Source organism: Pezoporus flaviventris, unplaced genomic scaffold (genome assembly GCF_033815535.1).
Source record: "Pezoporus flaviventris isolate CSIRO_AGI_PZ_B2104156 unplaced genomic scaffold, CSIRO_AGI_Pfla_v1 ptg000036l, whole genome shotgun sequence".
In the NCBI taxonomy this organism is placed as follows: domain Eukaryota; kingdom Metazoa; phylum Chordata; class Aves; order Psittaciformes; family Psittacidae; genus Pezoporus; species Pezoporus flaviventris.
Window position 1 is genome coordinate 43,181,063 of NW_026892584.1, and position 13,056 is coordinate 43,194,118.

Genomic DNA, 13,056 nt, shown 5'->3' on the forward strand with positions numbered 1-13,056 from the left:
ATGAGGGGAGATCGCCTCCCTCAACCTACTGGTCTCGCTACTGGTTTCTTACTTGAAAGACATGACTAGAGCTTAGTTTTTTTTTTTAAATGCAGCATGAAGGCAGGGAAAAAAAAATTTAATAATTCCATGCAGACTCTGAGGGACAGGTCCTTGATAGGTGTCAACTGTCATTATTCCAAAAACTTCTAAAAGCTATGACAACTACCAAAATGACAACTGCCTCCAAGATACTTCTATGAGCCAAATACTCTTAAGGTTTTATTGCTTTTTTATTACTGACATATCCATATCAGTAAATACAAACAAGAACAAGACATGCATCATGCTAAAGGACTTGGACAACAAAACATGATGCAGGTAAGAGTGTGGCATACAGAAATACGAAACTGTGATTGAAGTTAACTCTCTGTTACAAGTCTGTTGAATCCCTAAAACCAATCCTGTCATTCCAGCAGACACCTGCTGTTCTTCTTTTCCCTCAGCGTAACTGGGCTCCACATAGAGCAAAACCTGCATTCTCAGTAGGACCTAATCCAGAAGTCCTCTTCAGAGCAAACTCCTATAATATGCCAACATTTAAAGCCCAGCAACAGCTTTTCTCTGTAGATAAGGAAGAAAAGAAGAAGCACCAGCCACTTCCATAAGAGTCTAAATACCAGAGCATTCACCAAGGAGTTGAAGTATGAATTCAATATGATGACGGTCGCAAAGGTTCAAACAGTTTACCTCTCACAGATAAGCAAAGCCTAGAAAACCAAGCTCCCTGGTAGGGAACAGAGAAGACTGCACAAATGATGCACCAAGGGAAATAAGTACTGGATGGAAAAGCAGTCTGTGGCTTATTGACTAGAGCACACTCTTTGGACAGAAACCTGAAACTCTTCTCTTCCTCATCACAGGTTGTCAGCCTATTGCAAATGCACAGAGTGTGTGGAGAGCAGAAATTAGAAGTAAGAGCTCAGCTCCCAGCACAGTCACCCACCCCTGTCTGATTGCCTTCTTGCCTCCTGATGGCTTATGCTACTTTGGTCAGAAACTGCCAGTTCATCATCACCGGCATGTCTCCTCCATCGTCAGACAGACACATAGGATGAGCAACAGCACAGTTATGACTCAACCAACCTCCTAGTACACATTAAATATCTTGACTCATTACCCTAGAGCCACTCAACTGCAAGAAGTCTCAGAGTGGAAACTCCAGTGGAATTGATGTACTTGCCTGCCTTTCTGCAAAGCTGAGACAAAGGATACATGGCTCAACCAAACTCATCAAATAAGATCGTAATGGTTATTCAAAGCAGCCTTGTTAGATGACTCAGACAGGGACTTGTTTGCTATCCCTTAAGATAAGTGAACAACAGTACGGACTGAGGGGCTGATGAGGTTTAGCTGACTGGGGAATGTGCTAGCCTTTCTTTAAACTTCTGATTTCTCTTTGATTGGAAACAGTATTTCATACCTCTTGAAAGAGAACATGGCTTATGACTCAAGTCTTTGATACAGCACATTTTAAATCAATGCAAAATAAACCATCACAATCCATTGAAAAGTCATTGTGCTTACAGTGAAAAAACCTATGCACATGTTTACAGGAACTAACCCCAGCCTTTCCCAGGAACCTATTATTTTATTTGAAAATGTACGGCAATCGACAACCAAAATGAGCAGTGCTCAAGACCTTTGTAATCAGTCATGGGTGAAGAGCTAATACAGAAACTACTGAAGTATACATGTAATTTGTTTCATAGAATTGTAGAATAGTTAGGGTTGGAAGGGACCTTAACATCATCCAGTTCCAACCCCACTGCCACCTCAAACTAAACCATGTCACCCAGGGCTTTGTCCAGCCTGGCCTTGAACACTGCCAGGGATGGAGCATTCACAACTTCCTTGGGCAACCCATTCCAGTGCCTCACAACCCTTACAGTAAAGAACTTCCTCCTGTGTAGCCAGCAGGGTCAGGGAAGTGATTCTCCCCCTGTACTTGGCACGGGTGAGGCTGCACCTCAAATCCTGTATTCAGTTCTGGGCACCTCAGTACAAGAGAGACACTGAGATGCTTGAGCAGGTCCAGAGAAGGGCAATGGAGCTGGTGATGAAGGGTCTGGATCACAAGTCTGATGAGGAACAGCTGAGGGAACTGGGGTTGTTTAGTCTGGAGAAGAGAAGGCTCAGGGGGGATCTTGTTCTCTACAACTGCCTGAAAGGAGGTTGTAGTGAGGTGGAGACAGGACAAGAGGTTACAGCCTCAAGCTGTGCCAGGGGAAGTTTAGATTGGGTTTTAGGAAAAACTTCTTCACAGAGAAGGTGCTCAGGCATTGGAACAGGCTGCCCAGGACAGTGGTGGAATCACAGTCCCTGGAAGTGTTCAAAACTGTGTAGATGACGCCCTCAGCGATATGGTTTAGTAGTGGTCTTGGCAGTCCTGGGGTAAGGGTTGGATGTGATGACCTTAAAGGTCTTTTCCAACCTAGCTGACTCTATGATTCTATGATCTAAGTCCACAGTGCACTGAAGAATATGGTCCTGTCTGCCCCACTCTGGTTGGGTGCTCCTGCCACCCCTCAAGCCAGCATGAACTTTTTCAGGCCAGTCTGATAAGCCGCCTCATCCTCAACATTTCTGTTTGCAGCCATGTAAGAGCTCTGCTGAGGCTACACAAGAGGTGGTGCTGTCAAAGGGAATGGAGTGGGAATGTACATACAGGGAGGGATGAATTCTTTTACAAGCTGCACAGACTTCAATGGGAAAACAGTATTGTTATACCTCACCTTAAGGAAAGGCAAGCACATACGTCAACCCGCACATGTGTGGAGGACGTGCCTGGTAGAGCGAGTGGCAGCTGTATGGTCACAAGTAATGAGCTATTGCTTTCCTGGTGAGACCCTGATAGCAGCCAGCAATGAGAAAAGTCACAGCCTTTATTTTTGCTTTGTGGAACGTGCACCAGGGCAGACAATAATCATGGAATGGCAATATAATTATAGTGATGTGAGTAGTGTCAGGGCATGGTTATGATAACTAAACTGCTATGGGGTGTCCAACTGACCACTGTCCCTCTGGCCAGGTTTCTGGGCAGCTCAAGCCTCTGGAACGGTTTAACTCCAAGAACAGTCTAGTCTTTTGAGGCAGATCTAACACTTTCATATGGATGATGTAATGAAGATGTTGCTGTTCAGCATATATGCATACATACATATGCACATATATGAAGGCTTCTGCCTAAGATAGCCTCAGAGACAGCAACAGCTATATGAGCCATTTTATTCAGCTGGCAAATAAAAAGACATTGGATTTGTGATAAACAAACGCACACTTTATAATAGTCAATATAGTGCTTCATGGGAAGTATGGACTGTCAGTATAACAGTGCCGCACAACACTGAAAAGCCTGGCAGTAACTGTCAGTAGACAAGGACAGCATGACAGCACCCTAGAAAGTTTCCCATAAAGTCTACCATGAACAGTCTTGAAATGGTCTCTTAGCAACAGTCAGTGAAATATATTCTGATATTTTTAGTTAACATGCGAAGAATATGAATTTAACTTTTAACTTCCAGAAATTAAATATTGCTTTGAATTAAAATAACTGATGAAAAACTTAGGAAAAAATAATAGCATGCTAACCAAAATTCATAATAATAACTGGTAAAATGAACCTGCCCACGTATACATAATGATGAAAAGCAAAGAGTCCTGAATTTCCCTCGTTATAAATTCCCAAGTATACAATGCGCAACAATAAGCTTAAAAAAAAGAAAAAAGGAAGAATAATTGTGCTTCTGCACATTACTAAATACTAGATAGGTCAGAAAGGAACTTCAAATAAAAGCATATGTATTGATATTTGTAATTTCACCCAGAAGATGACAATGACTAGCCCAAAAGAAGAATTTAAGGCCAGCCTGATCATTTATTTCATCTGTAATGGAAATTTCCCTGGTTAGAAATTCTGACCAACTGAAAGGGGTGGGCTATCATACAAAGAAATGCAATATAGAACAAAGATCTTATCACCACAGATGCATCAACTTTTAACTGCTAAACCCTTAAAAGCTTGCTTCGCTAGAGAGCAAAAGTAAATCTAAAAAAAGAGGATTACCTGGGCGGAACTGCTTCACCAGAACAAAGCACTGCCGAGAAGTATTAAAGATCAGGATTGACACACTGAGAAAGAAGGTAAAAAAAAAAAAGATCAATGCTTTATGAAGGATTAATGCAGAACTATTTAACTTACCTTGTGAATTTAACTACATAAATATATAGAAGATTCATTACTAAAGCCACAATGCTACAAAACCCTTGTTAAAAAGCCATCAAGAGTGATATATAATGGGTCGTGTTCCCAAAGCCCCTGAGAATTTACCCAAAATTAAGTCACTTAGGACCAGAATGGTCTCCTGCCATGCAAAGTAACCCTGCCACCAATCAATTCCTTCTCCCCAACAGAATAACAAAAAAAAAAAGAAAAAATAGATAAACTCCAGGAATGTTGCTCCTAGGTAGTAATAATAAGGAAAAAAAATATTACAAATAGCATTTTCTTTCCTTATATCAGTCCCAGATTAAATTTTGGAGCCAAAAACTTCTGTATAAGCAGAGTGCCTCCTGTATTTGGATATTTGCTGAGCATGGACCTTAAAACAGACACCATCCAAGTCCAATTTTGTACAAAATTAAACCAGAAACAGTTGCAACTGCTACCACACTCAATGGCTTAAAAATAACATTTCAGTCTTTGCCCTGTCCTCTTTGATTGTTTGAGATACATGTCCTAGGGAAACCTGACAGTTTTTGAGTAACTGGTGATGTCATCTACCTGGACTTGTGCAAAGCATTCGACACTGTCCCACACGACATCCTTGTCTCTAAATTGGAGCGATATCAATTTGATGGATGGACCACTCGGTGGATAAAGAACTGGCTGGATGGCCGCATGCAAGGAGTTGTGGTCAATGGCTCAATGTCCAGCTGGAGACCAGTAACGAGTGGTGTCCTTCAGGGATTGGTGTTGGGACCAGTCTTATTTAACATCTTCGTCGCTGACATGGACAGTGGGATTGAGTGCGCCCTCAGCAAGTTTGCTGATGACACCAAGCTGTGTGGTTCGGTTGATACCCTGGAGGGAAGGAATGCCATCCAGAGGGACCTTGACACGCTTGTGAGGTGGGCTGATGCCAACCTCATGAGGTTTAACCATGACAAGTGCAAGGTCCTACACCTGGGTCGGAGCAATCCCAGGCACAGCTACAGGTTGGGCAGAGAAGAGATTCAGAGCAGCCCTGCAGAGAAGGACTTGGGGGTGTTGGTCAATGAGAAAATGAACATGAGCTGGCTTCAGTGTGCGCTTGCAGCCCAGAAAGCCAACTGTATCCTGGGCTGCATCAAAAGGAGCGTGACCAGCAGGTCAAAGGAGGTGATCCTGAACCTCTACTCTGCCCTTGTGAGACCTCACTTGGAGTATTGTGTGCAGTTCTGGTGTCCTCAACATAAAAAGGACATGGAACTGTTGGAACAAGTCCAGAGGAGGGCCACGAGGATGATCAGGGGACTGGAGCACCTCCCATATGAAGACAGGCTGAGGAAGTTGGAGCTGTTCAGCCTGGAGAAGAGAAGGCTGCATGGAGACCTCATAGCAGCCTTCCAGTATCTGAAGGGGGCCTATAGGGATGCTGGAGAGGGACTCTTCATTAGAGACTGTAGTGACAGGACAAGGGGTAATGGGTTAAAACTTAAACAGGGGAAGTTTAGGTTGGATATAAGGAGGAAATTCTTTCCTGTTAGGGTGGTGAGGCATGGGAATAGGTTGCCCAGGGAGGTTGTGAATGCTCCATCCCTGGCAGTGTTCAAGGCCAGGTTGGACGAGGCCTTGGGTGATATGATTTAGCATAAGGTGTCCCTGCCCACGGCAGGGGGGTTGGAACTAGATGATCTTAAGGTCCTTTCCAACCCTAACGATTCTATGATTCTATGATTCTGTGCTCTGAAAGTATGGAATACTGATGTTCTCTGCTCACTTTAAAAGTACACTCAGAATTTACTAGCTAAAAAAATGCAGACAAAAGTCTCTCTCCTTAGTTGGCAGCCCATTAAAACCTGCAAAAATAAGTGTACATTGTGCTCCTTACCATTTTAGTATTCTCTCATTTGTCATGCCTGCCTCACTGTATGCAACTGGAAAGTTAATTCGTTATTCTATGAATTCTACAATAGATGAGACCAACAATGGCGTATTTGCAGAGTTGAGTCAAACTTTCAACTTCCCTTTTAAAGGAGCTGTATATTTATTTTCACTATTTGACTTAATAATGAAATCTCAAGCTGCCAGAGAAACTGCTATTTGATGATAATTAAAAATAATGTTAATGTTTATTGTAACAATATATAAAAACCAAAACAGAAGGGAAAATTCCAGATGTTAACATTTATATTCATGGTTGCTACTCTAAGAGACCTGTACTGCATACTGATGGCTTCCTGCCCAGGAGATGTCATTTGCAGGCAATTTTAAAGCAGAGATTTTAGCCTTCAGAGAGGCTGGCAGAGAACATTCACTCTGTTTACTGGCATGGGGGTTCTTTCTGACCTAACGATAGACTATCTGGGAGTTAGAAAGAAATTAAATTATACCACAGCCTACAATGTTCTTTCCCCCCCACTTTGCATGACTGTTCTTCTCCCTAAAGCAGTACTGTCTGAGTGTAGACATTTCACTAAATAGAAGGGGAAAAGGAATTAACTGCTACTGAACCTTTGTTTTTTGCCTATAGGCCTAAGAATCTGCACTGCCTGAAACTGGAACCAGCAGTAGTCTAAAACTGAGATTAAAGAGAACAGTGGGGACTTCATGAAGCATACAGTTGCCCTTTACCTTTCTTTAAATCCAGCCCCAATCTTTCACTTGGCTTGCCCTCTTCAGCACGTCTCATTAAATAACTCCTATCAACTCATTAAAAGTGGCTCAGCTATTAGACATTATTTTTTTCCTAAGAGTCAATCATTTGAGATTTTTACGGAACAGATGGGAAAACTAAAAACAATCTGTCAGAACTAAGGAACAAGATCAAATTAAGCTGGAAAGGAGTAGCAGCAAGTTATTACAATTGTCTGCTTCTCACACCATCTTGAGATGAGAGGGTACAGATAAGGCACAAATCTGTAGAACTTTCTATTTAATTACTTTTAATTTTCTGAGAGACTGACAAACGATTTTGAACATAAATTTACATTTTTTAACAAACCACAACACACAAGTTCTAATATTTCCTGTCAGAGTTGGAAAGTCATGGAGGAGAACGTTCAGAGTTACACCTTCTTAAAAGGACTGTGACATTATGTATGCCACTTGATATTTCCTATTCCACAAGAAACAATAGAACATGAAATATTTCCACAGGTCCCTAGGTCTGTAACTTCTGAAAACCCATCTGAAGCTGCATTCAGGACAGTTGTTTGGGTATAACAGAAAGTTAGGGCAAGACTGTTTAATTGATCTAGAGTGGATGAAACCCTAAGCTACTGCTTTGAATGGGTCTCCTTATTGCTGCAACAATGCAAACAGGTTCAGCTGTTTGGTCTGGCCTGTAAGATAAGAAAACTATCTTCTGGAGTATTAAATCATCATACAAAGAATTCACTAAACATTATTTTAAGATTATTATTATTTTAAGATTATTTATTATTATATTTTGCATATGATATTAAAAAGGACTACTACAAAAGCAGAGTTCCAAATACATCTTTTGGTGACCACAGCACAGGATATTACAAGGGTATTTGAAGTTTCAAGGCAATTCCCTTTAAAACATTACAACCAAATCTATTTTAGATTATTATATATGCATCTATAAGCTTTAAAGTAGTAACTAAAGATTAAACATATAAAATAAAACCCCAAAAGATTCACAATGACTTTTGGGAACATCTCCACAAATAAAAGATATAGAAGATAAACAAAGCCTAAGCTGTATGTTGGAAAAAATCACAGAACCAGCAGAACAGAAAAAAAAGCCCAACCAAACTTCCTAAAAAAGGCAGGAATCCTAGACAAGAATTTAGTCTGAAATGGACATCAAAGTGCTGATGTAGCAACAGGCTTCATATGCCCACATCCCAAAGAGGAGCACAAGACCACTTTTTTGCTATTTTCTCAGAAAGGAAAAGAATACTCAGAAATAAAAGGCTCATGATGGATCCAAAACTTGCCTCCATGCCTTAAAAACAAACTTAAACACATCTGCACAAATTAAACAATCTCACAGCTTAGACCTGACCTTTTATTTTTGGGTGGCAGATAATTACTTTTTACCACATTGCACAGTTGTACCTCTTTGCTGGCTATTCCTCTGGCAGCTGACACAGGAAAACTGCTGGTGTAAAAGCAGAGGTCATCAATACAAATGCAAAGTAATCGAGCCATAGACATGCAGCTGCGACTCAACAAGCACATGGCACAACTGCTGCATGCAGGTATCACATTCGCTACCTGCCACTGCCAGTGGGCTTGCTGCCTCGGCAGGTAAGAGGTGGCTGAGAAGAAAACTCTTCAAACTGTGCTCTATGTGTTGTTTCAGAGCTATAATTTTTTTCTGTGAGACACAGATCAACTCAGACCAATGAAGGAGACTTAACTCCTCCACACTGTATATGCTAGTGGCTGCTTCAGGGACCACAACCAAACAGCAAAGTAACATATGAGATGACAGAGGTTTGTCCAGCGTCTTCCAAAGTTGGTGAAAATCACAGGTCTGCTTAGCCTTCAGCAAACCCCTCCTTGGCTTCCCCCTACAGTAACTCTCACTCACTTTATACAAAAAATAAATTACCACTCTAATTACAGGAGACATTTTCCCAAAGTGAGCAGTCATGTAAACAGGTTACTGTGCAATAATGTAGAATACTGTTCCTTCTGTAAATACAGGGACAATTACAGTAGCCTTAAAATATTTTAAGACAGGCATGTACCTAAAATGTCAGCAAGATGTATCTACAAAGATGAGCTAATCTGTACTTGAGCTTTTATTGTACTAAAGTTTGCAGTTAAAAGTGTGTTTGGTCTTGGTATCTATCACAGTGTTTTCTTAAAGGGATTCCAACTCTTCAGTCAAGGATCTCACGTACCACTTAACCATTTAAACTTCAAAGAAAACCCTGACTGAAATAGGTATTAGGATTCTCTAATGGGTATTTGGCTTCTCTAAAATGTCTAAGTCAGTGTGCAGAAATTACATACAACTGACCCATGGACTCTTGCAACACAGGAGTCCAGAATCTTAACTCCTCCCCTACCTTTAAGATTCTCATTGAAAGAAAAGATATCCACCTGAATACAACCTTTGCAGTTGTAAACACCTCTTATAAGAGTTTAGAAAATTACTCTGTTGTGTTCTATTGGCCTAGAAAACTATTTTGACTTCTTTTCCTTCCCCCAACATAGTACAGCTCTGTATTTACTGAACTCAGTAACTGATGCTTTACTACATTCCACCACAGCAGACATTTACACAGAAATACCACTACAACTTCACACACTCAAACCTCAGAAAGGAAGGTCATGTTTCTAAGAGCAATGTAAAAACCGCAGTATCTGACCACACCAGCTATGAGGTAGGGGACAGATGAAAATTGACATCCTGTTAAAAATATTCACACACATATGGATGGATGCAAAAGTTATTTTTTTTTTGTTTGCCAAAGCTATAGAAACATGTACTTCTAGAGTTGCAACATTTGCAAGAAGGTTTTTAGGGGGTGGGGATTAGGGTTTTTTGGGTTTGTTTTTGTTTTCTTTTTGTTGTTGGTTTTTTTTTAAGGTAGAAATGTAATTTAAAGTTGTAGTAAGCAATTTGGCAATTACCCTGATGATTTGTCAGTGGTTGACCTGGGCTACAGTCAATCCACAAGCAACTGCTAACACTTACTAATGGCTTTTCATGAAACAAACTGTTAAAATCCTTTATTAAATAAAGATTGACTTTATTCTTTATTCCTTTATTCTTAGATGTGGCCTTAATGCATACTTTACAAGCGTGAATTTGCAAAATTAAAAAATAATTCTATTAAAAAAAATACTATATAGTAACAGCGAAGAAAAGGACCAGATTCTCATGTGTTTCTGGGAATGAAATAGAGTCTCAAGGCTGGAGATGAGGATTTCTAATTATAATCTTGTACTAATACTATAGTACGCTAAATAACTGATGAGGTAATATGGGCAAAGAAATTAACCTTTCTTTAACCACCATAAGAGCTATTCAGGATCTCCTTGTATCTAGCATGGGCATGCACATGTCACACACAAACTGTGATCAGAATTTAACAGTAGAAGATAAAGCTCCTAAAAAAAGACTGACATTAACATTGAAAGCCAAGGCCCCCCAGCTATTAACCTCAGCCATTTTCACCTACTTTAAAAGGCTTAAATTTATCTCAAAATTAGTTGAAAGTCTGTAATATTGTTTGTGCTTTTACAAATTATAATCTCAGCTCCACAGTGGAGGCTCTAGAAAGTAATGTTATTTGATTAAGAAAAACACAATAGACAAACTAAATCAAAACATCAAAATCCCCCTAACACTGTCAGAGCCTGCAGTAATTCAGTTACCATTTTCAAAGATGACAATGAAAAAAGAATGGTGGATTCCAAAAAAAAAACAAAAAAAAAATGGCATGCAGGAATAAAACCAAAAAATTGATTCAATTGGTTCCCTGGATTCTCAACAAACATTTGGTATTAGAAATCCCTTTGATACATTGAGAAGAAAATAATCAAATGTAGTGTGCAACCACATAGGTATTTAGAGATTTATTCATCTTGGCAGGAAAGCGTGTGAATATAAAATATACATACAGTATTTTAGCCTATATGGCTCACAAGGTAGAAAATGTCAAGACTTATGACTCATACTAAGGATGCATAGTTATTAATTAAGAAAAATCATTTAGGAGTCCTATAAATATTTTAGCTTTAAAGGATAAAATTGTTTTTCTTCTTGAAGTTATAGGAATTGGGCATTTGTCGCCCACAGAGTGCTGACAAATTAATCTTTCGTATTGTTTTCCATGTTAAGAATACAATTCCAGTCTTTTTAAAATATGAAACACCCCAGATCAGGACTAAAGCATGTTAGTGAACAAGTGTCCTTTTCTTGTTCAAATCAGAAATGACTGTCTTTCAATTTTAAAGTGATAATCAAAAAAAAAAACCCCAAAGTTGTCTGAAAGCTAACAATGAAAAGTAATTCCTTGTGAGAAGTCCTCCTTTTGGGGCAGTCTACTTCATCTGAAGTTATTTCAAAGATATTTTTTTTGACCATGAGAAAGAATTGCATGCGGTCCCTGTGTCACTTCTGTATTCAAATTAACCATCTTTTTGAGTTGAACACGTCCCTGAAAACTTCTAATGTGGTATCCAAAGGGCTGTCGTCTTCCTTTTATCAAGCAGCACCTAGTATCTTAACTCAGAGAAAACAGTCCCTTAGTTTTCAGAACAGACATGCAATAAAGCTGTACCCTTTGATTATTCTCCAGGGCAATTCCTTTAGCTTCCCAGAGCTTTAAGTATAATGCAGATAGTCCTGAGATTAAATGTGTGTGCTTGCACAATCTTTACTGGTTCATTTAAGTCTTCCTTCAAAGCATTTTACATTTTTCAAAGGCCAACACCAATCCAATTGGCTATTTAAAATGCAGCCTATTACAAAAGCAAAGCTATAAGCTTCTGACAAACACATTTCAGCCTTTCATACTAATCACACATAAAAGTGGATTTGGCAAAAGATAATTAGAGACTTCTAGAAGACTTCTGTATTCTGATGAAATTTGGACACTTTCTCCAATACAAAATAAATATTAAATACTAAGTAAAACCAGAATAAAGGTGAAACGCATATGCTTAAGAAAATAAATACTACTTTGGAAAAAATCAAAAGGAAGATTGGTTTCAACAGACTGAACTGCAGCAGGAAGTTGTCATGACACCATAAAGCAGGAAGCATTTGTTTGATTAATCATCAGACCAGTGGAAGAGTGAATTAAGCAGTGCTAACAAATCCATACACAAGCACTTTCAAAATACAGTCTCTAATTGTAAAGCAGTAATTTGTACCCAACCAGAGAACATGATGTAGGACTTCTTTGGAATAAACAATCCTCCCAGCACCCTGTTTTCATATAACAAAGAAAAAAATAGAAAGTAAATTCAACAGCAAAATAAATGAGACATCAAAGTACATTGCTCTCAATAACATTCTTTAAGTGTCATATCTTGGCTTGTATCCCAGGATACTCTTGGAAATGACACACTGCATCTCAATGGGATTCTTTCAACAAAATATTTTAATAAATAAATTCAGGTTTTATGCTAACTTATTTGATTAAATAAAGCTCTGTGGGCATTATGTGCAACAGATGTCAGAGCCTGATGGGCTTTTGTTCCAATTCCTAATTATTCATGAAACTGCTGCTTATACGTGCTATCACATAGTAAGACCAATAAATGATCCATCTAAAAGGCGTAAGTATGACTCCATTCTGAAATGCCAAAAATCAAAATTTTAAAACAGTATCAGGTTTCAAGGACAGCTCACAAAATAAAAAGCTTCGTTTGTAAGGGACAAACCAGCAACTTTCTTATCCACCAAAACCCAAATCCTAAGTCAATAACACTGGCTGTTTTTCACATTTTACCTAATTTTCACATTTCTGTTTCAATAACTGTTTCAATAGTTTCTTCTTTTCCAAGATATATTTTCAGATAAAATTCTAAAAATACAGGCACTCTGAACACAGAACATTTCCTAGCTTTCCTAGGTTGATGAGAAACTTAACATGAGCCAGCAGTGTGCGCTTGCAGCCCAGAAAGCCAAGCATAACCTGGGCTGCATCAAAAGGAGCGTGACCAGCAGGTCAAAGGACGTGATCCTGCCCCTCTACTCTGCTCTTGTTAGACCTCACTTGGAGTATTGTGTACAGTTCTGGTGTCCTCAACAGAAGAAGGACATGGAACTGTTGGAACAAGTCCAGAGGAGGGCCAAGAGGATGATCAGGGGACTG

General features: G+C 39.4%; 1 protein-coding gene across 3 annotated transcripts in view; it reads right to left on the reverse strand.

Annotated features, from left to right (window-relative positions):
• The window catches only part of NUDT14 (nudix hydrolase 14), a 61,911-nt gene that overhangs the window by 12,549 nt on the left and 36,306 nt on the right, over positions 1 to 13,056 (reverse strand). For all 3 annotated transcript variants that reach the window (XM_061464166.1, XM_061464168.1, XM_061464167.1), the window contains one exon: positions 4,106 to 4,170. In XM_061464166.1, the coding sequence (XP_061320150.1) occupies positions 4,106 to 4,170 (65 nt within the window). The remainder of the gene's footprint in view (positions 1 to 4,105; positions 4,171 to 13,056) is intronic.